The sequence below is a fragment of the Gigantopelta aegis genome, chromosome 14, assembly GCF_016097555.1.
Source record: "Gigantopelta aegis isolate Gae_Host chromosome 14, Gae_host_genome, whole genome shotgun sequence".
Classification (NCBI taxonomy): Eukaryota; Metazoa; Mollusca; class Gastropoda; order Neomphalida; family Peltospiridae; genus Gigantopelta; species Gigantopelta aegis.
The window spans coordinates 32,287,830-32,312,437 of NC_054712.1; the positions used below are offsets into that span (position 1 = coordinate 32,287,830).

The 24,608-nt window shown below is 35.3% G+C and overlaps 1 protein-coding gene across 1 annotated transcript; it reads left to right on the forward strand.

Annotated features, from left to right (window-relative positions):
* The first annotated feature begins 1,235 nt into the window (after positions 1-1,235).
* Positions 1,236-24,059, forward strand: LOC121388255 (cytochrome c1, heme protein, mitochondrial-like). The gene is made up of 8 exons (XM_041519525.1): positions 1,236-1,357; positions 6,628-6,672; positions 10,173-10,321; positions 13,323-13,449; positions 14,878-15,048; positions 16,786-16,933; positions 19,275-19,375; positions 22,635-24,059. Exons 1-8 carry the CDS (start codon positions 1,286-1,288, stop codon positions 22,731-22,733), a joined length of 912 nt encoding a protein of 303 aa, XP_041375459.1. The 5' UTR covers positions 1,236-1,285; the 3' UTR covers positions 22,734-24,059.
* Positions 24,060-24,608: the final 549 nt, after the last annotated feature.

Sequence of the window (24,608 nt, forward strand, 5' to 3'; positions counted from 1 at the left end):
ATGTTAAAAAGCAAATATCCTGAAATGAAATTATGTATACTACTTCAGCTTTTTAATGCATATTTTAAAAATTTACATATAATTTAAAGTTCGTGTGTAGCCTAAACGATGCATATGTATAAATACAACACAGTTATAGGCTACATGTACAATCGTGAATCAAATTGTTGGATCAATAGAAAATACTACATGTCTTGCCATTAGATAGCCTACCTTATGTGTGTGCGTGCGTGCGTGCGTGCGTGCGTACCTACCTACATACCTATATACATACATACATACATACATACATACATACATACATACATACATACATACATACATATAATATAATATAATATAATATAATATAATATAATATAATATAATATAATATAATATAATATAATATAGAACTCAACTTTTTATTTAAAGGGACATTCCTGAGTTTGATGCAATTTTTAAGATGCTATCGACAAACAGAGACGTTTTAACGATTGTAATTAAATATCAAATATATTTTTCTGCATAAAATATTAGTAGCTATATATTAAACGTATTTTTGGTCGTTCTAATATTTGTACTAGGTTAAATTTCATTTTATTTCCTAAAATATTGTTTTTTCGTACGTGCGAAATTATTTGAAGACAAAATCCAGTTTGGGCTTCTTACAAATATTAAGACGACCATTGAATATACAGACAATATACAGAAAATATATTTAATATGTAAGTTTAATCGTAGAAATATTTTATTAGTCGGAAACATCTTACAATGCAGCAAACTCAGGAATGTCCCTTTAACAATTTAACTAAAATAGTGTGACTCCCTAAATTTGTAATAACATATGGTGACACGTTTGTAAACGTCAATTTCAAAACTAGGTCCATTAATTTATGCATTTTGTTTTACATTCTACATGTATAATTTATGATAACTGGGGAGGGTGGAGGAGTTTGACATGCATATCTGAACCATACGTATCCATGGGAACGACACCTTAAATACGTCGTACATGCACGTATATGGGTCTATAATGTATAGTTATGGGTATTAAAGTCTATTAACGTCCATGCACGTCTTCCTTGAACACAACCTCTGACATCGCCAGATATAATATATAGAATGTGGCCTGAATATATATTCGTGTTTTTTTGTTTTTAATCATCATCATCATTATTCTGTATATATTATAACGTAGAATAAATTCGCTGAACACCGGTGTAGTTACCTCGTTCCTACATGAACCGATAACATATTTCCCAGCTTTGACGTACGGATCTTTTAAACTGTGGAATCGGCGAAAATGGCCGCGATTGTCGGCAGAACTTCCAACCAGGCTTTATTGCTTGCAAGATCTGGTCTCACGTGTCAGAAGGTAGCATCATAGATACTTTATATTGAAGTCCATTGGAATATGATTTGAAAATAGTTATCTTTTAAAGTCTTTCATGGGACAGTTATGTCTTCTGGAGTTATGATCTTGTGCCCTTGAAACGCCGGGGAGAACATTGTCCGTCGGTGTTAAAACATAATACGTGACAAGAAGGTTATTTTAATGTTAAATGTCACTGAGGACATCACGGGTTATGATTTTAATTCTATATGTGGCGGATGTATTTCACACAATTGCTCTGAACAAATATTCGACATTGTGTTCAGTGGCGCATTTTCTTGTAAACTTCGTTTTTAATATTTTTGAACAAAAATACACAAGTAAACTAGTTACCTACACTGTGCTAAATAATTTTTGTAAGTAACTCATGCCAATTTTAAAAGAATTTGTTACAATTTATTATTTAGTTTCGAAAAAAAGACCCCGAAAACTATAAACCAATTTAGTTTATATTTAAAATACAAAACAACCAAGAGCCAGTGAAGAGCATGATCATGCCAAGGTTGATGACAGTCATTTTTCGCACTCTTGTTTTGCCTTCATAAACAATAAGGAAAGAGTTCAACCCGTACCCCTCTGTATCAAAGGCTCTAAAGACTAACCCTATCCTTAAAACTACCGTAACCATGCCGACAATAAATATAACATATCTTACTGTAATTGCACTTGAAATCCATATTTCGTAAAAGGTACAATTTTTTAATCACAATATTTTATTCAAACACATTCACTGATTCAGGTGCATTAGTAATGTTAAAACAAGAATTTCAATAGCAGTTTTGCATTGGAATTTTTCCAGTGTCCTTAGAACGGAAACATGTATTCAGTCTATAGTTATTGTAAGGAGATGCAAAGTGACGTCATTGAAATATTGTTGACATTCAAATTCAAAATGGACTATATAAATTACAGGTTGGAATGTTTATTTTTTTTTAATTCTGGGCAAAATATTAAGTTTAAACTTGTTTTAAAAGATGAAAGAAATAAAAAGTACCTTTTGTCTAATATATCATATATATATAAAAAAAACACTGTTGGATATGTTTTATTAAAATAATTTAATGTGTACAATGCAGAGTTTCTGGAATTTTTATAAAATCCACTAGCCATTGGATCAGTTATTTAAAATATTTAGTAGCCACAATAAAAAATTTACTAGCCCTACTTTTCTTCAAGTTAATAAAAGTTTACTAAATAATAGTAATAATGAGATAGTCATCTAAATAGGGAGATAGAATTTAAAAACAATAACGTTGGGGTTGGCGCAGGATATTCATATTACAAAATAGACTTAACTACAACATTGGACCCAAAAAAATTCACTAGCCGTCGGGCATGGCAATAGTAGTTTTTTACTAGCCCAACATTGAATATCACTAGCCATGGGAGTGGGGCTACTATAATCTAGAAGCCCTGTACAATGTGAAAAGTGACTGTTGTCAACCTTCGAATATACAGTCTGCTTTCTAGAGGTAAGTACTTCACAACTCTTTGTTCAATATCGCATTGCAATTTGCTACACAAGTTTCAGAGATCGCTACACAGTTTCAAAGTATCAAACAGCTTAACTGTAGTTGCTGATCAGTTTTCAGTTGACTAGTGAATGGTGAAAATGTCCCAAAAGTGTTTAGTCTACCATGCATTGCCAAATTCCTAGGGAAAACTCTACTAGAAATATAGCTAATTATAATTTTTTTTTATCAGATTTTGAAAACAAAATGTTCCCTGTTATACGGTGTCCCTAGATTTCTGATAAAGTTTGGAACGTTTATCATAGGTATTTTGTAAGATGCTTTTCGGGCCTTACCTGAAGGGCATATTTCAAAATACATATTTTGGTGTGGATGGAATTTGAATGTTTGCCGTTGTATTCCTTTCAAGTCATTCACATTAGCAAGTAAAGTAATATAATTTTGCATGGTTGAAAATTAGCAGTCGCCCGTGGCGACCTTTATTGGCCAAGGGCGACTAAGAATTTTACAAAGGTAGTCCGTTGGGCGACCATCGAGTTCAGTGTCTGGCGAGTAAGGTACTAGTTAAAAAAGAAACACTGATACTGAATCGCATGTGACAAAACACACCGTGTCTATGTTGGCGTGAACTACAGATCTGGCAGCAGAAGACATAGAACATGTTCTATTGACAGTGCCCAACATAATTAATAAAGACAAAATTCAAATAAAAACATTAATTTATTAAAGTTTAAACCCATACCGTCTCAAATAACATTTTATTAGGGGTAAAAGTGCAATGTAAATTAAAACATTTTTTTTTTACAAAATACCATCAAACTGCATAGGTTAACTCTTTTTGTGATACAAGTTTTAAGGCAATTGATGGAACATCCACGGTAATCTGAATGACACAACCATAATACAAGATCAGGGCCTTATATCGCTGCACAAAGCAGAGTCGAATGGGCATTTGGCAAAACAGTGGATGATCCCATGGATCTCTATCTAGGAAAACAGCCACTCCCGAGGAAATCATTTGCTGGGAATTTCACCCCTCTTGCATCGTTACAAAGTTTATTCCATCCCTCTTGCATTGCCACAAAGAGGACTGCCACTCCCAGACTAGTGTACTAACGCATGCGCAGTTCTACATTTAGTCTGTTTCTACTGCATTATCTTTTACCCTCTATTGAAAATGAGATTTAATGTGTTTCATTTAATGGTATTGTGTAAAGAAACATGTTTATTTATACTGGATTTCTTTAAAAAAAACCCAAAACATTGAGTTGGTATGGGTTTAAAACTTAATAACATGTTTTTATATAAAGTTTTACTTTATTCATTATGTCCAATGCCATACAACTGTAAATTAAATGTGTTGAGTGCGTCGTTAAATACAGCATTTCCTTCCTTCCTTCCCTATTCATTATGAAAGTTAAACGTCAATTCATCAGTTTTCTTTAACGCAAACGGTTATTATTCAACAAGAAAACACTCTAGTTTTAACTTTATCTGTGCAGTTAAATTACAATGTGATAATTGGAGGGCTAGTTGAATTTTAGAAGGGCCAGTAAGACTTTCTTCAACTGGCCCTGCTGGCGACCTTGGTTTTCATGTTAATTTTCAACCCTGGTTTTGTATGAGGCAGGGGGAGCTGCATTAATAACATGTATAACAAATTCCTTGGTTAACCCAGTTTGACTTAGTGAAGTTTAAATAGTTTTGATGTTGGACATTGATAATTTCAAAGATGCCAACTAAACAGAATCTGTGCAATATTGTATCAAAAGTACATGAGGGAACTTTGATTAACTAATTAATGTTTTTTTTCATAACCAAGAAACATGTTTTAAATTTAGATTAGCTAATTTATTACCTCCTAACTCTTAAAGGGGAATTCCTGACTTTATAAACATTTAAACATGCCCCCTGCTAACAAGGCTTTTATTGGGTAAAACTGGATATATTAATTACATTTTCTTTCTTAATTAATGTTTGTACATCATGTCTTTCTAATATTCCTAATGTTTATAAATAGTATCTTAAACAGAATGTTTTTTTTTTTACATGTATAATAGTACTGAAGGAAAAATCTTGTTTGACCTGCAAATTTGAATTTTTCAGGCTAGTGTTGACCACTTGAAATATGTCCTGAAAGCAAAAGTACATATAACACATTTTACTCATGATTGTAAATTTATACAAGTACAATAACATAGATTTAAACGATACAGCTCATTGTTCATAATTTTTTTTAATGAAGTTGACCTTTAAAATTTTATTCAGTACATGTATGTACATGTACATCAAGTCTAAAAATAGAATATCTTTTTAAGTTACTGTGACATTTTATTCTTGAACATAGGGAAATGTTTTGAATGAACTATGTACATCGTTTTATGATACACAATTTACATAGAACTACATAAATTATCAACTAAGATATGTCTGAATATTTGGCAGATTTTAAAAGCATTGACATATATATGGACCACGACTTAAAAAATGCTCAGTGCATACTAGAGCTGCAATGATTCACTCGCGTATTTGGTACTCAAAGAACAATATATTTGTGGGTTTTTGTTGTTGTTGTTGTTGTATCTTTATTATTGTTTTTAATTATATAAATTTAAAAAGACCACAGTTTCAAGCTGCATGAACACACATGAGTATTTTAAGCAGTCTACTATCCACTACCCAACGTACTCTGTAACTCACGATGGCCAAATTACGTCAGTCATGCGATGTTTTCGATAACGAAAACTGGTACATCCTCTATATAATGTAGTTAATTATTATTATCAACGTAAGAAATAAAGTGACATGTGATAGTATACATAGCAGATAATATGTTAAACCGTTCACCATTGCTGTGCCTTAAATGCCGGCAATATGGGGGTTTTCACAGAGGATGGGTGGGTGTGGTGGGGATGATTTTATTGATAATGAAATGTTCAAAAATTCATGTTATTACTGTTTTGGAGAGGGTGTTCAGCACAAGTGGCATCAACAGATGTGGTCACTGCCTAAAGAGCCTCTTTTTTTTCTAGACAGTGTTTATATGCTTATATTGTTTTTGGTTCTTGTTAATTTTCTTTTTAAATTATAATTTTTGTTTATAACTGACATTTAATTATTTAATTTTCAATGTCTAATATTGCAAAGTTTAATGTTAAACACATCTTACTATTTAAATGCTATTATTGACTTTTGTTCACTGGTGGGTGACTTCATTCAGCAAGTCAGTGGTACAGTATTGGTAGATTCACTGTAATTGTTGGTATTTGTGAATAGTTATTCATGTTCGAGATTAAAATTTTGGGGCAGTATCCCAGTTGGATACTAACATTTCAAAATCTGGTATCCCACCTGAGAATTTAGTATTATATAGTATCCCGGTGGGATACTGGGTTCTTTAAGTCTGGTATCCAAAATTAAATTCTGGGATATCGGGATACTGTTAAATTTAATCTCGAACACTGCCATATTCGTGATATGTGTCATATTCTCCACTTGGTTTATTCGTTGCAGCTCTAGACTGCATACTGCACATGTTTCATGTTACATGATCTTTAATTTTTGTGTCAACAAATCTAAATTTAAAAACACAAATTAATTTCTCAACTTATTCTACAAATTACAAAGCTATGTAAACTAAAGTATAAAAGTTAATGATTTATTTAAAAAAAATAAAAATATATTTTCTAATCACATACATCTTTTAATAAATACATATAAATGTATGGAAGGTACATCCAAGAATTATTGTAATATTCATGTTTGTATGGTTTTTTCCAGGCAACCTTGGTAACGGGCAAACGGCTTAGTGCTGGGAAGAAAGTGGTATGTACATGTGCATGGAACATGCATATATATTTATTGTACGTGATATCTGACCTGAAAATGACTAGAATGTTAATATTGTTTGTACAACTCATGTAAGTCCTTCACATCTGAGGTGTGCGATCGCACTTGCACACCTTAATTTAATTTTTTGAGCATTTTTCATAGTCCACCTCAAATATGACCAGTACCAGTGTGCCTTCTGCTGGTTTTACTACATCTTTGAGTTATTATTAATGTTACTGTAAGCTGGGATCATTTATGTAATATTTATGTTTATTTTTGTGGGGGCGGGACGTAGCCCAGTGGTAAAGTGTTCGCTCGATGCGCGGTCGGTGTGGGATCGATTCCCGTCGGTGTATGTACTACCCTGTCTGTGGGATGGTACATATAAAAGCTCCCTTGCTGCTAATTGAAAAGAGTAGCCCATGAAGTGGTGACAGCGGGTTTCCTCTCAATACTTGTGTGGTCCTTAACCATACGCCATATACCCATAAATAAAATGTGTTGAGTGCGTCGTTAAATAAAACATTTCTGTCATCACTTCACCACTGCAAAAAACATCCACTGGCTCTCTTTGGTAGGGGGAGCGGGAGCGTGTCAGCCTGTGAAGCGATTGGTCATCGGATCGATCCTTCTCAGTAGACCCATTTGCAGTTAGGGCTATTTTCTGTTCCAACCAGTGGTCCACAACTGGTTCATCTAATGCTGTGGTATGTGCTGTCCTGTCTTGGGAAGTGCATAAAAAAGACCCCTTGCTGCTTATTGGAAAAAGTAGCCTATGTGGCTATGAAAAGATAAAAATCAATGTACTCTAGAGGCGTCGTTAAATAAAACAAACTTTACTGTTTGGTAGGACTACCTATGGGTCATTCCGTGTCAAATCACCCACCCCCTCTGATTAGGTTGAAATTTGGTTTCTAGAGATATTTTAGCTGAAAAAGCTTAATTTTCAAAGATGAGCTCAATCGGACCAGCGGTTTGGGTGCTATGGCCCACCCATTTTTGGCGAAAATTGGGCAGGGGGTCCTATATTTGAACGTCCATAAATAAGTAACCACTGGTCCAATCTTGATGGGAATGGAAATTGCCCAAGGATTCCAAATCTGCCATTAGATGTAGATGTAAGCTAAAGTGTGATGACCTTTTGACCTTCAATTTGACCTTGAAATGAAAATTGGTCAGAATTATAGAAGGGCGGGCTGTAGCACCCAAACCGGTGGTCTGATTGAGCTCATCTTTGAAAATTACGCTTTTTTCAGCCAAAACCACCCTAGAAACAAAATTCCAAACAAATCTGAGGGGGTGGGGTTAAAAAATCCTCTTTTTTTGGGTGATTTGACACGGAATGACCCCTATGTGGTAGAACAATAAACCTTCAAGTCAGCAGTGAGGTTTTCTCTCGGTATCTAAACTGAATGTCGGAATAATCGTATGTTGCTTCATACAGACACCAAGTTGTCTTGGTTTAAAAAATGGCCTGAAGTGTTAAACATTCCTTTCCTTTTGGGGCATTTACTGTAGGCAGTTTTTTGCCACTCAATAAAAATTATTGCCATTGGTTTATTTGTTGCAAACGTTAACTTACTGGTTACTGGTTTAAAAAGGCCTGTAGGCAGGCTCAAAGTTGCCACTAGTGAGCAGTTTACATGTATGCACCTTTGTCAAAAACCTTTCCACATTGCCATAGGTAAGAAATTCTCAAGATTGAGCTGACATTTGGTGTATAGTTTTATCATATTCAATTACAGATCACGTTTTACTTTATGGGAAATTACTCTTTTGTAATAGTTAGGGCCAAATAAAGTTTAACTTTCATGGGAATTTATTCAAGGGGCATTACTGTCAAAATGAAATGTATCCATGTTTGACAGAGTTATGGCCCTTAAACTTACAGGATATACAATACACTAAGAATGCTTGTTTTTTTAAAAACATGCATTGAAATGAACTTCTGTGGATGCAACTATCAGCTACACTGAATTAGTTTATCAACCTCTATAGATGCAACTATCAACTACACTGAATTAGTTTATCAACCTCTATGGATGCAACTATCAGCTACACTGAATTAGTTTATCAACCTCTGTGGATGCAACTATCAGCTACACTGAATTAGTTTATCAACCTCTATAGATGCAACTATCAACTACACTGAATTAGTTTATCAACCTCTGTGGATGCAACTATCAGCTACACTGAATTAGTTTATCAACCTCTGTGGATGCAACTATCAGCTACACTTAATTAGTTTTATCAACCTCTATGGATGCAACTATCAGCTACACTTAATTAGTTTTATCAACCTCTATGAATGCAACTATCAGCTACACTGAATTAGTTTATCAACCTCTGTGGATGCAACTATCAGCTACACTGAATTAGTTTATCAACCTCTGTGGATGCAACTATCAGCCACACTGAATTAGTTTTATCAACCTCTATAGATGCAACTATCAGCCACACTGAATTAGTTTTGTCAACCTCTATGGATGCAACTATCAGCTACACATAATTAGTTTATCAACCTCTATAGATGCAACTGTCAGCTACACTGAATTAGTTTATCAACCTCTATGGATGCAACTATCGGCTACACTGAATTAGTTTATCAACCTCTATAGATGCAACTATCAGCTACACTGAATTAGTTTATCAACCTCTGTGGATGCAACTATCAGCTACACTGAATTAGTTTATCAACCTCTATAGATGCAACTATCAACTACACTGAATTAGTTTATCAACCTCTGTGGATGCAACTATCAGCTACACTTAATTAGTTTATCAACCTCTATGGATGCAACTGTCAGCTACACTGAATTAGTTTATCAACCTCTATGGATGCAACTGTCAACTACACTGAATTAGTTTATCAATCTTTACCATGATCAAATTCGAGGCACGCTGAATTTACTCCTTAATGCCAGGTGAGCAGTCGTGAAGTTTTAAATGAAAGTCATTAAAAGTTTTACTGCATGGCGATCAGTTTGCAGCTCTCCTAAAACTTTCCAGGCAAGTGTGGAGTGGAATGGAAGTGATCACTTAATTGCCCTTCCTGGCAAACATTGACAGACATTTAATTCCACAGATTTTCTGTTTTTGTTTGTGTTTGTTCGTTCATCAGGGTTCATAGCAGTTTTTAAATTCCTTGAAGTCTTTGAATTTCAAAAGCATATTATTAGGTCTTTGAATTGTATTAAAAGTCTTTAAATTCTTGAATTGTGTTCATTTTTTTTATTTTAGTGTTAATTTTTCTTCAATAATGTCAATATTCCTGGGCTCTGAAAATTGCGATAACGGTCATTTCGTTAACGCATTTCTCGTGCAAATCTAATTTTGCATCACCTATTTTTTGTTTGCGCAAAATTTAAGGCTATGATTCATTTATTCTTAACTAACAAGTGTCATATAAGTATCCTATGTTAGACACATACATGTATGCTACATGTATGCTGAAGTGTTGTTAGCTAAGTAATGTTTTTTCCATTTTCTCCCAGGCATTAGCATGTGTTGGTGGGTTGGCAGCTGGTGGTGTTGGGCTGGCTGTGGCATTCAATCAGGCGGTTCTGGCGGGTGAATTGGAGCTGCACCCACCCAAGTTGCCATGGAGTCACAATGGACTACTGAGTGCCCTTGATCGCAACAGGTATTTTGTCTTTAACCAAGAAGTGTTATGGTTACAAGATTTATCCAGGCTTTCTGTGGGTCCGAACATAGTCCCCTCAAAAAAGAAAGTAACACTAAAAATTCCCAATATCTATATGTTTAATTATGTCTGTCCTAATAAATTTATTATTAATTCAACAGTGTGTACTGTGTCATTCACCGGCCTCGGTGGCATCGTGGTAGGCCATCGGTCTACAGGCTGGTAGGTACTGGGTTCAGATCCCAGTCGAGGCATGGGATTTTTAATCCAGATACCGACTTCAAACCCTGAGTGAGTGCTCCACAAGGCTCAATGGGTAGGTGTAAACCACTTTCACCGACCAGTGATCCATAACTGGTTCAACAAAGGCCATGGTTTGTGCTATCCTGCCTGTGGGAAGTGCAAATAAAAGATCCCTTGCTGCTAATCGGAAGAGTAGCCCATGTAGTGGCGACAGCAGGTTTCCTCTCAAAATCTGTGTGGTCCTTAACCATATGTCTGACGCCATATAACCGTAAATAAAATGTGTTGAGTGCGTCGTTAAATAAAACATTTCTTTCTGTGTCATTCAGTGGCATGAAAAAATATCCCAAGTATGATTTACATGTGCACACTAATTTTTCCAATCCCATCAAACTTGAGACCATGTTGAAAAATCTTGGATAAACCACTGGATTATAATCAGAGTTAAGATAAGAGGCTGCTTATTCAAAATTCACTATAGGCAGGTAAATAATGAGGAAATTCATAAACTGTACATGTATACAATTAATCTGTCATGCAGTCTGTGAAATGTAGCTGGCTCAGAAGTTAAGCTATATCCTAACCAGACGCGTGTGCCATGAATACATTTTTTTTTTTTTTTTTTAGAAACCTTTGATTTCAATTGCTGCATCCTAACCGCACACATACAACGCGACAGATTGATGTAGTCGAGCGCGACACAATACCGATAGGAATTCTTTCTATTTTTTGTCGCGTGACACGAGCGACAAACCTATTAACTGACCAAACAACTTTTATTTGGTGTGATAACAATTTTAAAGAGAAGACTCGTTATGGTCGCGTCTGGTTAGGATATAAATATTATCGCGTTGCACGCATCCAGTTAGTATACAGCTTTACTTGGCTCGATATTCGTTTTGTGGTGTGGGAAGCAATCTTTGCTTCTCCAGTTAAAATCTGGAAGCAAATGCTAGAAATTGAGGAGCAGTTAAAAAAAACTAAAGTAGTGTCGGAAATAGAATAAAAATGATTTTCGTCGATTATTTCTTTCATATTAAACTGACATGTGAATATTTTGTAAATACCCATTCAATGATACTCACCTAATTTAGCGTTTACTTGTTTGGGCTCTCATTGATGTACAAGGTAGTGTTTACTCTTGAAATTAAACTAAAGATGTCAGTACTAGTAAACAGGTGATTTGTGACCTCTATTGTAGCAGACTATAAAACTTTTTGATCGATATGTGTCAATTTCATTTACCCTTAACAAACTTTAAATTTAAAACTGCAAGTTAACTGATTATTTTGAATTGCAGCATAAATTATTAATTATGACGAGCATATTTATTGAAAATAAATTCAATATAAGTACATTAGAAATTTACACAATCTTGCAAAAATTTAAAGGTGCTATATCATAGTTACATGTATATGCGAGCTGTGATAAAGATTCTCCAATAAAAATGTATTTTCTATCAGTAGATAAAATTATTTCCTATGATCATTTATGGGCATATTGTTAAAGATGTCTTCTTTAAATGTTAAATTCAAAATTTTATAAAAAAAACTCAATTTTTTTTGCAATAGCTGTCATTGTGCAACATTGAGATAGCACCTTTAATACTGGTATAATGGATCACTCATGGTTCTTGACAGTTTTGCTAAAAGTTACTTATAAATGACTACAAATATTTTGTTTTGGAGAGGGATACCATCATCAGAAACAGTCCCTCATATATTATACAGCAATGAAATTGACACATGTTGACCAAACTTTATTATAGTCTGTTCCAATAAAGTGCATAAATCACCTGTTTACTGACATTTTTCTTTTAATTTCAAGAGTAAACATCACTTTGAACATCAATGAGCACCCAAACAAGTAAATGCTAAATTAGGTAGACTATCATTAAATAGATATTTACAAAATATTTACTTGTCAGTTTAATATGTAAGAAATAATTGACGAAATTTTTTATTCTATTTCCGACAGTACTATAGTCTTAAATTTAGACTTAATAGTGTAACTTTTTTACGGCAATGCACAACACTGGAGATAAACATGGATAACAGGTTATGACTTATGTCATCACACCTGAAATGAAAATGACAAATTCTGGATATATCTGGAATACTGAAAAATAAAAATAAGATGGAAAGAAAGAAGAAGTTCCTTGTGAAAATTATTATCAGAAAGCATATTGTGTATTTTGAGTGGCATTGAATGCTTGTAACAACTGTCAAGGTTAATCTTTTAAAGAAATGATGTAATTGGCTATCGTATAACCCACTAGAAATGTTATTAATGTCAGTGTTCAAGATTAAATTTTTTGGCCAGTATCCCAGTTGGATACTAACATTTAAAAATCTGGTATCCCACCTGAGAATTTAGTATTATATGGTATCCCGGTGGGATACTGAGTTCTTGAAGTCTGGTATCCAAACCTAAAGTCTGGTATCCCCGGGATATCAGGATACTGTTAATCTCGAACACTGAATGTTAAGCCTGCGACCAGTACATTTGTTTGGCTGCCACATTTTGCAGATTACATTTATATTGTTGAGGAAGTTGCTTGGAGGTTGGCTACAGTTATATATATATCAATTTTTTATTAAGTATATACAGTCCAACACTAAGGAGAGTGGAAGCTTCATTACGAAATCAACATTTTTAGTGTCTGCTTTTTAGAGTTCGAAGGAACTTAACAAAAGAAAGGAGTTTGTATTCCTGTGAGATGTTGATAATTGTGAATTGTGTTATGCTTTGTTTTCAGCGTTCGCCGTGGTTACCAGGTGTACAAGCAGGTGTGTGCGGCGTGTCACAGTCTGAAGTATCTGTGTTACAGAGAACTAGTCGGGGAGATCATGACCGAGGATGAAGCCAAAGCTGAAGCTGCAGAGGTACATGCGCCATCCTTCTAAGACAACCACACTGTTCCCTGTATGTTTTTAGTCCCCTCCCGGTCCGTAGGTTTCGTCTCCATCCTTCTAAGACAACCACAGTGTTACCTGTATGTTTTTAGTCCCCTCCCGGTCCCGATTAGCAGCAAGGAATCTTTTATTTTCGCTTCCCACAGGCAGGATAGCACAAACCATGGCTTTTGTTGAACCAGTTATGGATCACTGGTCGGTGCAAGTGGTTTACACTTACCCATTGAGCTGTGCGGAGCACTCACTCAGGGTTTGGAGTCGGTATCTGGATTAACAAATCCCATGCCTCGACTGGGATCCGAACCCAGTACATACCAGCCTGTAGACAGATGGCCTACCACGATGCCACCGAGGCCGGTATTACTGCTTGAAGATTAAAAGTTTAAAATGTATACACTATTAAAGCAGGTGGCTGGCTATCTAATACGGTTCAACTGTATTAAAGGGACACACCCTAGTTACGGCTAGTTGTTAACCATTACGGTGTTGTTTTTCGTTATTAAACCAATTTTTTCACAAATAAAATTTCACTTTACTTACTGTTTATTATTTAGAATATACATTTTCATTCACCTGAAGTGTTTTTTGGTAATCCTGGTAATCCTGGTTTTTGTAATACCACAAAATGCATTTTTCGTATTTCTTAAAAACGGACACACGTTTGAGAAAAAAACATTGAGCAGACAAGGTCTAATCTATATTTAGACGGGATATTTCCATTTCAATGTCACAGACGTTGGTATACCACGTGACCGCTAACATTTTGGTTCGGTTGGTTTTCTCGTGCACGGTTCGCGCAATCAACATCCGATTTGTTGTGTTCATTATGTCACAGACGTTGGTATACCACGTGACCGTTAACATTTTGGTTCGGTTTGTTTTCTCGTGCACGGTTCGCGCAATCAACATCCGATTTGTTGTGTTCATTTGTGAGATTTTTCTTCACAGTTCGTGAACATTTTCAGTAACAATAAAGTTCAGACAAGTAAGTGTCTCAATACAAAACGTTACAAACCCTTAAAACCAATAATTTTGCTAAGTCTTACGATATCTGGAGAGGGGATACAACCAGGACAGAACAGTTGGAACATGTCCAGGAGAGGTGAAAAGAACGCACCCCAAGTCTGTGCGCACTCTGTGAAATTTGTCGTGACGTAGGCATTGTTGTGCTTAGAGCGACATCTACCTGTGACATCAGAATACTAACTTTCAAAATTATTTCAAGCAATTGGGACATGGGGATTCCCATGGTATTTATCGATATAAAACCTGCTTTTTCACTCCATTTGATAAAAACGTGATCTAAGTGTGTTACAGGTTTGTAGATTAACCAAATTATAATTTATTTTCGCTGGATGGAACCAGGGTGTGCGGCTTTAATAATTTGTATTTTTACAGATTCTTGTCACAGATGGTCCGGATGATGAAGGGAAGATGTTCCAGAGACCGGGGAAGTTGGCCGACCGCTGTCCAAACCCGTATGATAATGACGAGGCCGCCCGTGCTGCCAACAACGGGGCACTACCACCCGACCTGTCTCTGATCGTCCCAGCCAGACATGGAGGGGAGGTACGGAATTTACCCCCCCCCCCCCTCCCCCACCGTAATGTGTTAACACCCACATACAAACATAATTATATACTCAGTACTTTGTAACCTTTAGGAATGTAGCATGTTTTCTCTCTAAGACTATATGTCAAAATTATCAAATGTTTGACATTCAATAGCCAATGATTAATAAATCAATGTGCTCTAGTGGTGTCATCAAACATTAGTATGGCACTCATCCCCCGTAACTGTTAACACCCACATATATATACTCAGTACTCTGTAACCTTTAGGAATGTAGCAGGTTTCCTCTCTAAGACTATATGTCAGTTAACAAATGTTTGCCATTCAGTAGCCAATGATTAATCAATTAATGTGCTCTAGTGGTGTCGTTAAACATTAGTATGGAACTCATCCTTCGTATTTTCTAGCCTTTCTGTAAAAGAAAGAAAGAAATGTTTTATTTAACTACGCACTCAACACATTGTATTTACGGTTATATGGCGTCAGACATATGGTTAAGGACCACACACATATTGAGAGAGGAAACAATGCTTGACTGGTCACTGAAAACTGCGCGACATCAGACATGCGTTGTTGCATAGTCAGATGCCAAATTAAAACAACAGACTGACATTTATCCTCAGATATTGGATGTCAAACATTTGGTAATTTTGACATACAGTTTTATTTTATAATTAAACTAAATTCACACAATAGATTTCAAGACACTGACTTGTGTCATGGAATGGAAAAAGGTAGCAGGTTTCATAAATTTATCTTTAAACTTGTATTAGATCTCAGTATTGAGACGACTTACGGTGAAAAACCCCCTCTTGTTTTGCTGGCCAGATTAGGGCCTGGTACATATAAACAATCTCTTGCTTTTAAATGTGGTTATGTTTCCTTGCACTGTAGTCAGTATAGATGAGCAGTATAACCAGTATACTGCAGTATATATTTTGAACAATACCTATCTTAATATTTTTCTGGCTTACCGGTATATTATGCTCATATATTTTGTGTGTGTGTTAGTGCACACATGTTATATACCTACAGCTCAGGTGTGTGACCGTTAATTGGATATGATTTATTAATAATCGGCTATTGGATGTCAAACATTTGGTAATTCGGACTCGTAGACATCAGAGGAAACCTGCTACACCTTTCCTAATGCAGCAAGGGATCTTTTATTTGCAATTTCCCACAGACAGGAAAAGAAATACCACGGCCAGTTGTGGTGCACTGGTTGGAACGAGAAAACCCCCAATCATTTGAATGGATCCATAGAGGTGGTTCAATGTTACGACGCAAGCACCTCAAGTGAACACTCAACCAACTGAGCTAAATCCAACCCCTAGCTGAATAAAAGTTAAAGTTTGTTTTGTTTAACGACACCACTAGAGCACATTGATTTATTAATCATTTGCTATTGGATGTTAAACATTTGGTAATTTTGACATATACCCGGTAGTCTTACAGAGAAAACCCGCTACATTTTTCCAGTTGTAGCAAGAGGTCTTTTATATGCACCATCCCACAGACAGGATAGCACAAACCATGGCCTTTGATATACCAGTCGTGGTGCACTGACTGTAACGAGAAATAGCATAATGGGCCCACTGACAGGGATCGATCCTAGACTGACTGCATATCAAGCAAGTGCTTTACCACTGGGCTACATCCCGCCCCTTCCCTACCTTTTCATTTCCATTCATGTCCTTTCTCTTTTGTTAAGTGTTAAATATCAACTTTCAGGACTACATATTTGCTCTGTTGACCGGATACTGCGATGCCCCGGCAGGGTTTGATATACGAGAGGGACTCTATTACAACCCCTACTTCCTTGGTGGCTCTATTGGAATGGCACAAGCTCTCTATAACGAAATAATAGAATACGAAGACGGTAAGTTATCTTGTTCTAGAAATGTTTAGTCTGTCATTAATGAAATCACAGAATACGAAGACGGTAAGTTATCTTGTACTAGAAATGTTTAGTCTGTCGCTAATGAAATCATAGAATACGAAGACGGTATGTTATCTTGTACTAGAAATGTTTAGTCTGTCATTAATGAAATCATAGAATACGAAGACGGTAACTTATCTTGTACTAGAAATGTTTAGTCTGTCATTAATTAAATCATAGAATACTTTTATGGTCTATTTAATAAAACCAGAGGAAAATCTCTGTTAACCAGAAATCGATTTGCATGATTTGTTTTTTTTTACCACGGTAATCAGTTGTGTGATTACGTGAATTCTATTTGTGTCACCAGTGAGTAATTTAATTGTAGCACTGAGGACTACTATTTTGTACTACACTGGCGTTCTAAATGTATTTTAAACTGATTGATTTTGAAAATAATGTACAGTAAAACCCCCCTCTTAACCAAACGTCCTTGGGACCAAATAAAAAGTACAGTTCTAAGGGTTATCTCATTTAGAGAGGTTCTGATCTGAACTTGTTTTTGTTGCATTCTCATTTACCAAGAGTGGTTATGAGGGCAGTCACTGTCTGGTTTGGTGATGTATTTACGTGCTCATATACCACTAGAGTTTGGAGCACGCCTGCAGGGGATAAAAAATCTCATCGCCCGATGCCCGTTCCAAGTGGAATTTTCATGCTGGGCAAGTAATTATGTTAACTGCGTATGCCCGATGACAAGTGACTAATGTAACACCTAAAACTTTTTATAATTTTGTTACAAATCTTGGCAAAACTTCGATAACATCTTAAGAGTTATTCCCCTTTTACTATCGACTAAGATCGGTAATTTCCGCCACTGAACGTTCGACTGAATTTGTACAAGTAATCGGCTTGATGATTTTCAAACTTGGAAATAGCATCCAATACGCTTTACAGCTTATATAAAAATAAAGTATACATGCCTTGTGTGTGCAATCAAAATGTTTAACCCTTGCAGACACGGTATATGAGGTGGGATACTGTTTAAAATTGTCATATTCAAATTAAATTAGAACTTAACTCGGTTCTGGAATCTGCTCTTTGCAAATGACCATTGTGGGGGGGTGGGGGAAGAGAGATCAAGTGTCCAAAATCGGTCTAGAAATATTTTTTAAATAATTTGCAACGGTTACAGGGCTGGCACTCGACAATTTGCCAATAGCGAATTTTTAAAGCAGTTGGCGAATTTTATTTTAATTTTGCGAATTAATTTCATGTATTAATTGGCATTTAAAAAAATAACTGTTGATTTCTGCAATTTTTAACATTTAATAGACAATTTGGCGAACTGTTGTGCTCACCCAGAGCTAGCCCTGTGTTAATTGTTAAATATAACACTATGTAACTGATCGGTGGTTTGTGTAAGTTTAAATTTGCCAACAGTGTATTTTTATATGACATATACTGAATACCACAAGAAATGCAAATGAAGAGTTACGCCTGGCTTGTATTTAACATAGGTTTACTTGATTACAAACACTAAATGCTTTAAAATGATGAACAGTATATCAACCTGTACTTCTCCTGAATCTCAATATGTTCTAATCTCTTCCTTAAAAAACTAAATTCTTTAAAATGCTTTAAAATGATAAACAGTATATCAACCTGTACTTCTCCTGAATCTTAGTATGTTCTAATCTCTTCCTTAAAAAACTAAATTCTTTAAAATGATGAACAGTATATCAACCTGTACTTCTCCTGAATCTTAATATGTTCTAATCTCTTCCTTAAAAAACTAAATTCTTTAAAATGCTTTAAAATGATAAACAGTATATCAACCTGTACTTCTCCTGAATCTCAATATGTTCTAATCTCTTCCTTAAAAAACTAAATTTAATGTTACAGCTGAAAATTATATTAATGTTTGCTTTGGTGTTCAGTATAAATTGAAGATGAACGGCAACATAAATTGAAGAATAGGACTTCACTGGAAATTTATTTAGCTCGATTGATCTATTCTAAGTGATTTTATATTAAAACAAATTTAATTTAAAATAGCCCATTTAGTGGTGGTGGTGGTGGCTTTTTGGTGGGGTTGGTTTTTAAAGAAATATTTTTTATTTTGGTACACCAGTTTCCAATTGTTTAGATAATAAAAAGAACCCCTACAATTGCCCACAGCAATCTGCCTTCCTGCCTTGCAGGCTATACAATTTGTTTCAATGACATGTTTTTTTCTGATTTAGACATTTTCATAATTGCAGGGTTGAAAAATGTACATGCATGTAAATGAGATTGTTCGTTTAAAATGACTGTTCATGTTTTGTTTTCTTCATTCCAGGCACCCCCGCCACTCAGAGTCAACTCTCTAAAGATGTATCCGTTTTCTTGAGATGGGTTTCTGAACCCGAACATGACAGGAGGAAACAAATGGGACTTAAGGTAACAGGGATTTAGATTGCATCAAAGTCGAGGTGGTAAACATGCCCAAAATAAATCTTCCTGCTCTTAGAAAGGACAAAAGTCTGCGTTGTGCCCAAATTAACGAGATCTAAAGCTCTGGGTAAATTGATCACATGCACATGAACATAGCTAGTGTTTTTTCAGTGGCAGGGAAAACTGAAAGTGAAGATCTGTATCCGTGGTAAATAACTTCCACCACCATTACCAAATAGCAAAAACACTACTGCAGCCAAATTTTTAGATACAAAGGACAGCTGAAAAAATTAGAAAAAGTCCCAAGTTACAGTGATCAGTTCTTTTCTTAATTCAAAACTGATTGTTTCAGTCTTTTATTAGACTTCAAAAACTAAAGTAAAACAAAAAAAAACATGAAAAAAAGAGATTAAAATTTATTACAAACTATGTATCATTTAGTGATTTAATAATTGTTTCCAATTTCTTGATTATATTTACTATGGATACAACAACAAATCTTGTTATCCGTGTTTTTTCTCTCTTTTTTTTGGCAATGTTTTTACTTTACTGTTATTTTATAAATATTAACAGTTTAATAATAAGTTAAATTCTATACTTGCCATGTCACTGACAGCTGTAATATTTATGTCAGCATTAGGTTTTGGTGTTGAACTTTGTTTATCAGAAACTGTTATTCAAGTTATTCAAGAAAGGTTATTCAAACTTCATACATGTAGCACTAATCACCAGGACTTAAAATTTAATGGAGAAAATACCCCTCAAAATTAACAATATGCTTTCATATAATCAACTCACAAGCAGTTTATGCTTTCCATGATATTAGTCCCCTATCTATCCCAACAGGGAGGGACTATAGGTTTCATCTCCGTCCTTCTGTCTTCTTTTTTTTTCTATTCCAGATATTGAGCTGAAATTTTGTATATAACTTTATCATGCACTGTTACAGATAAAGTTTGACTTTAATGGCGATTTACCCATTTTTCACAGTTATGGCACTTAAACTTTGGAGATAAAAAACCCCATAAACATCCCTGACTTTGTTTTCGCAATGCCTCCAGACATTGAGCTGAATTTTGTATCTGCCTTTACCATGTTCTGTTACAGATCAAATTTGACTTTCATGGCAATTTTTCCATTTTTCACAAAGTTATGGCACTTGAATTTAGAAGATAAGATGGGGGAGGGGGGGGGGGGTGCCTGGTAGAGAACATGTATAGCAATACACTTGGAATGCTCTTTTTTAACTCTTATTTCATATATACTCTTCAAAAAACGTAGGGGAACCTGAAATATTGATGTTAATATCTGCTATTAGACAAAACATACGTTTTGACCACAGACATCCTAGTAAAGAGACCGGCCTCGGTGGCGTCGTGGCAGGCCATCGGTCTACAGGCTGGTAGGTACTGGGTTCGGATCCCAGTCGAGGCATGGGATTTTTAATCGAGATACCGACTCCAAACCCTGAGTGAGTGCTCCGCAAGGCTCAATGGGTAGGTGTAAACCACTTGCACCGACCAGTGATCCATAACTGGTTCAACAAAGGCCATGATTTGTGCTATCCTGCCTGTGGGAAGCGCAAATAAAAGATCCCTTGCTGCCTGTCGTAAAAAGAATAGCCTATGTGGCGACAGCGGGTTTCCTCTAAAAACAGTGTCAGAATGACCATATGTTTGACGTCCAATAGCCGATGATAAGATAAAAAATCAATGTGCTCTAGCGGCGTCGTTAAATAAAACAAACTTTACTTTACTTTTCCTAGTAAAGAATGTTCAGGTCTGTTTATCAATGCACCGAAACATATTCCATAGTTTGCACATGCATCATGCAGTTGCCCTGTACACGTGCGTGGGGTGTCATTCTCAATTTTGACAATTTCCAGGAAGGTCGATTAATCACTGTGGAACATTATTTCTGTCAATTTTTTTCATTCTGTTCATCATATAGTTGAATTTGTGATTTACTGATAAAACCCCCGTCAACTTTCAAATTTCACTTCTGACCCCAATTGTCCTTCAATATCTTTGATGGTCATAAAACCTACTGTAATACTGAACTACCGGTTGTAATGTTTGCCCAATTAGTTCACTATTATCATATAACCATTCCCCACAGCTAATATACCTTACAATTTTGGCAATTGTAAATTCTTATTAGAGTTCCCCTACTTTTTTTGAAGAGTATATATTAAGAATTCTTGATTTTCAGAAGTGATGATATAAATATTACGCTTTTATCCATGATTGTCTCAGGTCTTCCATAATGCTGTTAAAAAATGAACTGATATGGGGTTTTCTCGTTCCAATCAGTGCACCACAACTGGTCAAAGGCCATGGTATGTACTTTCCTGTCTGTGGGAAAGTATATATAAAAGATCCCTTGCTACTAATGAAAAAATATAGAGGGTTTCCTTTTTAAGACTGTTGAAGTTACCAAATGTTTGACATCCAATAGCTGATGATTAATTAATCAATGTGCTCTAGTGGTGTAGTTAAACAAAACAAACTTTAAAAAAACCTGTTACTCTATAAGTCTACATTTGAGATAAATGTCAAGAACTGTTTTTCGGATTCTAGCATTGCTTCTGTATTACATTTTGAGAAACAAACATTCTTTCCCTCTCCACAAAATGAATTTATTGCCTTGCAATCATCATGGGTAATTGAACATATCTTGTCACTTGCGTACAGGATTGTGTGTTAGTGTTTTCCCTAACTTGTTTTAGCATGGTGCGGCACCATGTCTCAATTGTTGAGCACCATCTTACTTTAATCAGCGACATGCTGCCCTGAGACTAAACAAGCATTTTTCAGTAATTAATTCTAAACTTGCCTAGTTTTTTTTTCTTCTTCATTTTAATTTTTATTCGATCTTACATTCACATATTTAAATACATACAGTACATCTACACAAAACTATGATTGTCACATTAAAACAAAATATATATCCATGAATATTATACAAACTTACAAATATTGCTTGATACATTTATGAAAGTTCTAAAACACTAATTAACATGTCTGTTACATATTTTGCCATTCATTTATTAAAGCAAGCACATTAGTTACATTTATTTTTATTTCAATTAATGTTTTGTCTTTAATTTTAAAAAAAGTGCCCTGAAAATGGTGAAAATGCCCCACAAATGTTTAATTTACTGGGCCTTGCCACATTTTCAGGGGAAAATCTATGTGTATCTGTGTGTTATAAGAGTACAACTCATGTGAATATTTATTTCTGAATCCATTTGTTTATTTTTCAGGCTATGATGATCTTGACTATAATGTTTGCTGCCGGTTACTACATCAAACGTCACAAGTGGACCCTGATAAAAACGAGGAAGTATTCCCTCAAGCGGTGAAAGTGACTTTCAACATTTAGGATCAATTTGTTTTTATTAACTGAAGCTGACTGTTTTTTTTAGACTGGTGACTGCCAGTGGTATTCACTCGACACCAGTCCAACTAGATCAGGCAAAAGATGTAGATGGAAAGATGTCTCGATGGATTGAAATTATCGTTCGATCAACAGAAATGATTGTTAGTGCTGAACAGGTTTTGATAACATGTATACATTTTGCTTTGTAGGTTGTTGGCATGTGTTCCAGTTGGATCATGCAACATTTCAAATTGAATGTGAGGAAAATAAAAGTTTTTGAAAATAATTGATTGGGTTGGGTAGGAATTATTTGAAACCTAAACCATTTTGTAGAGATAAGTTTGTTGTTTTTTAGGAAGGCTTCTCTTGTCAGTAATAATGTGTATTCAAATAACTTGAAAAGGAAAAACTAATTGCAGCATAAACTCAAATTACACTGAAATTACACACGAACTGGATTATTTTATGCTTGGAACGTATCATCACTTATATATACACTGTATTGACCATAATGACACATATAAACATGTGATAATTGAAAAAAATATTTCCATTCACATAATTTATAACCATCTCCTGCCAATCATTGCAACAGAGTTAATTTGAGACTTTTTTCTCTTTTTTAAATTTAATGGGTTTAACCCCCCCCCCCCCCAAAAAAAAACCCAACAACAACAAAACAAAAAAAACCCCAACCAGTTGATAGTAATCATGAGTTGGTTAATGCCAAAATGGTAAAAACTGTTTGAGGTGGGGGGTTTTGGGGGTTTTTTTTACACATAGTTTTCATTACTAGGTGGCATGCAGTGATTTTCGATGGCTACCGATTCAACCACTGGTGCCTATTTTTCATGCTTACAATTGCATACCTCATTGCGTTCAGTAGATACAGACACCTACATTTTTGAAACAGCCTTTTACTTTCAAGGATGTTCAACATCTTGTTTGAAGCCCAGAGAAACCATAGAAAAATGTAACCAACGACTTCACAAAACCTACACTCCAAAATATACATATTTTTTATACTAGTTTCAGTGTTGTCAGTGTGCCAAATACCTGTGTTTAGTTAGTTTCCAGTCATTTGTTGACCTGACTGTAGATCGACATTGATAATCTAGTTGGATTGGTATTACAGTGCTATACATAAACATAAATTATGTTGGACCAAGGCAGATACAAACCTTGTACATTTTCTGTTCTGCTTTGAGTAAACTGAAGAGAATTGTGTGATATATATTAACCCCCTACCCCCGAAAAAAAAATATAGTGAATCTGATCCATTGAAATAAAAGAGCTTGGTCGAGATGAATGTATAATTTAGTTTTTGTGTTATATTTCGGGGCAGCATCTTGCTCACTTGATATAGTATGTACCTGAGGTGATGGAGTCAAAGAAAGGAAGGAAATGTTGTATTTAATGATGCACTCAACACATTTTATTTATGGTTATATGGTGTCGGACATATGGTTAAGGACCACACTGACATTAAGCGGAAATCCACTGTCGCCACTTCATGGGCTACTCTTTTCAATTAGCAGCAAGGGATCTTTTATATGCACCATCCCACAGACAGGATAACACATTCCACGGCCTTTGTTATACCAGTCTTGGTGTACTGGCTGGAGCGAGAAATAACCCAATGGGCCTACAGACGGGGATCGATCCCAGACTGACTGCATCAAGCGAATGTTTTACCACTGGGCTACATTCCGCCCCTTGAGTCAAAGGATGTAATCCTCTGGGAAAACATTCTCTGATTTAATCATTAGGTTTTCCCCTATTCCAGCTAGTGCTATACGACTTGCATATCAAAGGCAGTGGTATGTGCTGTTCTGTCTGTGAAAGTGCATATAATAAT